This window comes from Kickxella alabastrina, assembly GCF_025024165.1.
Source record: "Kickxella alabastrina strain RSA 675 chromosome Unknown BX661scaffold_57, whole genome shotgun sequence".
Classification (NCBI taxonomy): domain Eukaryota; kingdom Fungi; phylum Kickxellomycota; class Kickxellomycetes; order Kickxellales; family Kickxellaceae; genus Kickxella; species Kickxella alabastrina.
The window spans coordinates 32549-38224 of record NW_026251528.1 but is presented as its reverse complement, the minus strand read 5'-3'; the positions used below and the strand labels follow the sequence as shown (position 1 = coordinate 38224).

Below are 5676 nucleotides of genomic sequence, written 5' to 3'. Positions count from 1 at the left end.
CTGGATCATTTGGATTCTGAGTAGCCCAGTTGCATAATTCCACTTATCCATTCACATCAAGCACCTACTGTCTGTAGATCACGTCTGTCAAAAATCAATGTGTTGGAGAAGGTGCCAAAAGATCAGTGACGGTCGGCTCTGTGGGTCCAAGCTCCAAAATACAAGCGGCACCGCCGCGCCCACTGCGCATCGGCAGCCCACAGCACCTGCAGTGCCACCTGGCTTCCAATTTGCAGCTCGAGAAATTGAGCAAGGATCGGAGATGTATCCAGATACCATCGCAGCGCCACAGGGTCTATTCGTGCGGCGCGAAATCAACATGAACAACAGCACTGCTGTTGGAACGCCGCCTTTTCTTGATACTACATTACTACCAGTCAAATGTTTTTCAGGTACGTAAAATACTGAGACAAATGCTTGTCCTTGCGCCACCAGGCGCTACATCCTGTTGAGAGCAGGTGCTGGCGGCAGTAAAATGCCGACACGAAGCTGCTTTATTTCGAGGAGTCCGTCGATCTTTCATTCCTCCCTTGCGCGTCAATGCTTTCTTTTTGTCGTGCATGCGTCGGTCCCGATCATTTGAGGCGATTTGCGCACAAAATTTTCAAATACCCTCGGCCCGCTTTATTTGCACTTTGCGCTAACAGCGCTAATCGTGCTGTTTGCTGAAACAGCCAAATGTTGGCCCTTTGCCTTTCCCCAGCACCACTCTCTATACTTTTTTCTGCACACGCACAAACAAAACCCTTTGCCTGCGTTGTTATTACAGCCCCTTGCATGGTAACGGATACTTTTGGCAAACATCACATTGATCCAAAATAAATAATGGAAAATCCGGTCAGCTATTTAAGGAGCGGTCTGCAGCAGCCGCTAAGCAGATTCGGCGTGGTTTGTTTTTGTTTGCTTGTTTTTGTGTTGGGCGGTGGCCTTGCCAGTGACAATCGTCTTGCTAACCGTGGATCGTCTTTTCGCTCTATTTTGATCTCTTTGCATGGCATTTGCGATCCTAAGCCAAACGGATACCCAGACGACACTAAAATGGGAGTGCTATGCTGTTACAAAACAGCGTAGCAATGCCATGCCATGCTATGCCATGCTATTTTTTTTACTCCCGCCCCTGTCATTTGTACAAGCACACAAGCTCATGATAACGCCAGCCCCACTTTTTCCACCTGGTCTCTCACACACCCACCCCACATATCATTTTCTTGCTCTTGCCCTCGCCTATCCTCCGGCGCGCGCTCTCTCTCTCTCTTAATACTCAGTAATCATTTTTTATCTTTTTTAAATATAGACTCGATTTGTATTTTTTGTATTTTTTTGGACACTTGCACAAAACAAGTCAAGCACTAACATTTGCCCTTGCTGTTTCCACTGCCACTGTCGCTGCCTGTCTACACTTGGCACGGGTATCTTTCCACATTTGCCTGCAGCTGCTGGTTTTGCTACGACCGAGTCGGAGGAACAGCGCGTTTTATTGTGGTTGCATTTCGCTTTATTGCGCCTCTCCAAAGATCTTTCCAAAATCAGCATCTGTGCAGAAAGAAGGGCATTCGCTACAGTGGTATATTCCTTGCACAAACAACATTGAGGTGCTGTGCTCATACCTTCATTTTTCTTTTTGTGGCTCCCACTATCCTTCTCTTTCTCATCACAATCATTATTGCATTTACGAGCACTTTTCCAACTATACACATATTCCATCCGATTTGAATATCTACAAATAATTTTTATTTACACTATTTGCGCCACATCTGAAGTTTTGATCCAAAGATCGCATTTTTATCATTTATATTAGTTTTCGTCCATATACCTATCCCTTCACGTTTATCCGTCTTGCTTGATTTGCAAAAGCCGCGTACATTTTGCACTAACCCAGCCACATACTCGTATTATTTCTGCCATTGCGGTCACACTGACATTACAAACGATATCTAACGCCGGCTAGCAATGACTACGGAAACCACGCTGCGCACGGTGGATGTCACTAAGAGGACGCAGTTGAATGCTGAGAACGCTTGCTTTAGGAATGACAGCGATATAATAGAGCCATTCCACTCACTTCGGACGCCAACTCAAAAGCTAGCTCGGGGCCTGCTGCATGCGCGTTCGGTGTGCTCGGTCACTGGGCACAGCTACAACCGGGTGCGGCGCCGGTCACCGCTTTGTCACGACGTGCTGGAACTCATACTCGAGGAGGCTGCGGTGTCGTCGCAGGAAAGCCTACATTTTGATATTGCGACATCGGGGTTGGTCAGACCGGCGACTGGTACCAAAAGCAAATTGATTCATCAGAGCGATGGTGGCAGACATACTGAGCAGGGTCAGAAAAGCCCACCTATTTTGGATCCAAGGCCAGAGGCAAGTAAACCGCATTATGCGCATTTTTTTTATGTTTGCTTCATAGCACTGTACGCTTTGGTATTCGTCATTATTTAATCGTTTTTGCATGCTTGGGACAATGCCTGTGCAAATACCCGCTGGCGCATACTAATTTTCAAATGGAATGTGAGATAGGAAGTGCACATTACATGCCTCGTGCCTATTGTGAACGCACTCCCTGCCAATACGTGCCTTATTTTACACGTATGCAAACGCTGTACAAACCTGTATTTTGTGCCACATATAAAGCCAACTAAAAAAGTGTTTTGGCCCTTCACGCAAATAACTTGTAAGCAGAAATAGGTGGACGTAGATGAACTAGTTGGCGCCAAATCCGGCACCAACACTAGCGCATCTAACGACGGATTAGACACCGGGACGAGCTGCAACTCCAACCCCAACTCCGACGCTGGCTTTGGTGAGCTCTCCACTCCATCTTCGGGAGTAGCATCGCCAGCGTCAACTGCGGAGTGCTCGCGCTCAAGCTCATACAGAAGCACGCAAAGCAGCGATATAAGTGATGACAGTATGTCCACAAAATCTTCGCCAAAATGGTGGCGCCGCCACTTTCGAGGTTCAAAGCAAAAATTGATACCAAGTCCACCAGAGCTTGCACCGGATAGCCCGGATGAATCCAGCGGCACCAGTATTCAGTTCGACGATTCAGTATCAATGGCACTATCATTTTCTTGCGAGAAGTCGCAGCCAGCAGTAGTGAATAATGCAACCAGCGCCTCTCGGTTGACAATGCTGACCAAGCTCAAGCGTTCTGTATCATCCAGAGCTCCCTCAAAGGTCGCAAGCTCTCATTATGCTCCTACTCCTTCTTCTCCCGAAAAGATCAACTCAAAGACCTTGTCGTCATCTCTGAGCAGGATTCCAAAAAAACTTGCTCGTGCTGTCTCTATTTCGTCCTCCCAATCTGCTTCCGTCTCGACAATGCTGCGAAGGAGCTCTGTTGTCGGCACGCGTTCTTTTTGCAAAACACCCGCCGCTGATGTCGCTTCTACTGCTGCTGCTGCTGTTGCCGCTACGACGACCGACATAACAGACAGTTTTGACGAAGCGCATGTTGTAGCCAAAGAGCATGCGTTTAAAACACAGTGGACCATGTTTAAATGCAAGGGCATGTTCAATCTCCATGTTGTCAGCGTGCCCGCGAGTGTGTCTTCCCTCAACCACAAGGACGTATTCTTGTTCTACCCGTGTTTATTTCGCCAGATCGGTGCTAGCTTGTTTGCCAGGCACGCACCAGTCCCGATGGCATGCGATGACTGGGCGCCAGCTAACGATAGCTTACATAAAGAAAGTATCCACAACCACATGCCTCCGGGGACACTGCTAGATCAAGAATACAATCGGCGAAAATCCATATGCTCCCTGGCAGCGCGAGTAGTCTATGTCTGGATTGGCGCGCATGCATCGGCCATCAAGCGGGATGCAATCACCAGAGTTGCCATGGAGATTCGCGACAAGGAGCTTGTAGGAAGAGCTGCGGTGGTGGTCATTGACGAGTCGACCACCGCAGACAGCGCACGCAGAAAATTCTTTGCCCAGCTGCACGCCGCCGAGCACAACGGTGGGGCACCGCTGCCAGGTGAAATGTCAACAATATATAGCCAACTCACGCCACTGAGCAAGGCGGGCGACGACATTGACTTTGAGCGTGCGCTGGAGCGTCGCAAGGTTATTTATGGATTCTGGGAGTCTGTGCCGCCAGCTACAATCCTCTCTGTTGGCGCCGATATCAACGCAGCCATGCTCCTTAAGGTGCCAAAGGGTGGAGTGGTGGTACTGGACACCTGGTCCGACGTGTTTGTCTGGTGGCGTGACGAGCCCGGCAACGTATCTGTTCGCAAGTGTGCAATCAACTTTGCCAACATTTTGGTTCAAGATGTGTGCATCCCCCCGCGGCCAAAGTCAGCAACAGTTTGGCATGAGCTTCGCGGATTTGAGCACGTCATTTTTAAAACAAAGTTTTCAGACTGGCCGTTCGTGTTTGCTGACTCGATGGCATCCTCCACAAAGTCTGCCCGCCGCTTCGTGCCGCCAGCAAACACAACTATGCCGCCAGTTGCTCTGCCCGTACGCTCAGTGTCTCGTCTGATAAGCGCCTCTTCTATTCCCGCTGGCTAACCTTGGATGTCTATACGCGCAACATTTTAATATACATATGAGCGCCGCCTGTTTCCACGTTTGAATTTTGATTTGGTCAAGGGTAACTTGTACGTGTGTGAGTCGCGAGTGCCGAGCCGCCGAGTCGGAGCAGATGATGTCTGTATCTTTTAAGGTGAACATTCGCTCTCTGCCTTTTTTCGCTTTTCTCTCCCTTTTCAAATAAATTCAAATTTGTATTTTATTTCTTGTATTCGTACAATCAGGATGGCAAACATCGCCGCAACATTCATCTCGGGGCTAGTCCTTGGGTCGGGAGCCGTGTATGCATTCACGTCATACTTCACAGAGCAATCGCACGTTATAAACTATAAGCTTCACCGGGCATCAGCGTTTCTCAAGGAGGCGGCTACTGGCGAGAAACAGTCGATCCCCGCTTGGAAGGATACCAGGCCTGATGTAATGAACAAGTACCAGCAGTTTGCCTCGCGTATATCTGGAACTGCCATTCCGCTCGCAAAGACCGGGTGGAATGCTACAATATCATCAACCGCAAGCAGCGTAGCCGATATCGACATTAATTCTGACAAGCTGGTGTCGATAATCTGCAAGGGCAACAAACCACAGTAGCTCCGATGAGCGCTCATGGATTTGACCAGTTCTCATACTTTTCTTTTGTCCATTTTGCGTCAGTGTCTATAAAAAGGATCGACTTGTTTTATTGCGCTCGTTGTGCTTATGTATTTTGAAAAGTTTAAAAAATGACATTGTGCTGCCATCCAAGACACACAAGCGCCGTATTTGGATTGAAACAACGAACTAGTGCAAAGTTGAGCCATCCAGTTCTGGTGAGAACCTGCTTTCAGACTCCTCGGAGGTGGATCCAGTTCCGCCGAAATGGCGGTGTACCCAGCGCAACCGCCGCTGCCGGCGCTGCTGTGCCTCCTGGTATACTATTGACTCTGCCGCACGCTCAAATTCACTGCCGTCAGTGTGCTCTCTCATGTCAGTGTCCACTAAAACTACACTGCCATCACCTTCTTCGTCATCGCCATCGTCATCGCCATAATCATCGCTATTGCCATTGACATTCCCCTCCATGTTAATACTGTTGGAGGTACTTGCAGTGTGCGTGCCGCTATGACTTCCTAAACCGCCAGAGTCGTCAGATCTGCTTGA

At 48.8% G+C, this 5676-nt stretch overlaps 2 protein-coding genes across 2 annotated transcripts; both read left to right on the top strand.

Annotated features, from left to right (window-relative positions):
* Positions 1-691: 691 nt before the first annotated feature.
* On the top strand, positions 692-1179 carry BX661DRAFT_84541 (uncharacterized protein). Its single transcript, XM_051539516.1, has one exon. It carries the CDS (start codon positions 826-828, stop codon positions 1069-1071), a length of 246 nt encoding a protein of 81 aa, XP_051388532.1. The 5' UTR covers positions 692-825; the 3' UTR covers positions 1072-1179.
* A 3547-nt stretch (positions 1180-4726) lies between these two features.
* On the top strand, positions 4727-5211 carry BX661DRAFT_190128 (uncharacterized protein). The gene has a single exon (XM_051537627.1). The coding sequence runs from the start codon at positions 4765-4767 to the stop codon at positions 5125-5127; it is 363 nt and encodes a 120-aa protein (XP_051388531.1). The 5' UTR covers positions 4727-4764; the 3' UTR covers positions 5128-5211.
* The last annotated feature ends 465 nt before the right edge of the window (positions 5212-5676 follow it).

Coding starts and splice junctions, on each gene's coding strand:
- BX661DRAFT_84541 (XM_051539516.1), top strand. CDS start 826: ATGGAAAATCCGGTCAGCTATTTAAGGAGCGGTCTGCAGCAGCCGCTA.
- BX661DRAFT_190128 (XM_051537627.1), top strand. CDS start 4,765: ATGGCAAACATCGCCGCAACATTCATCTCGGGGCTAGTCCTTGGGTCG.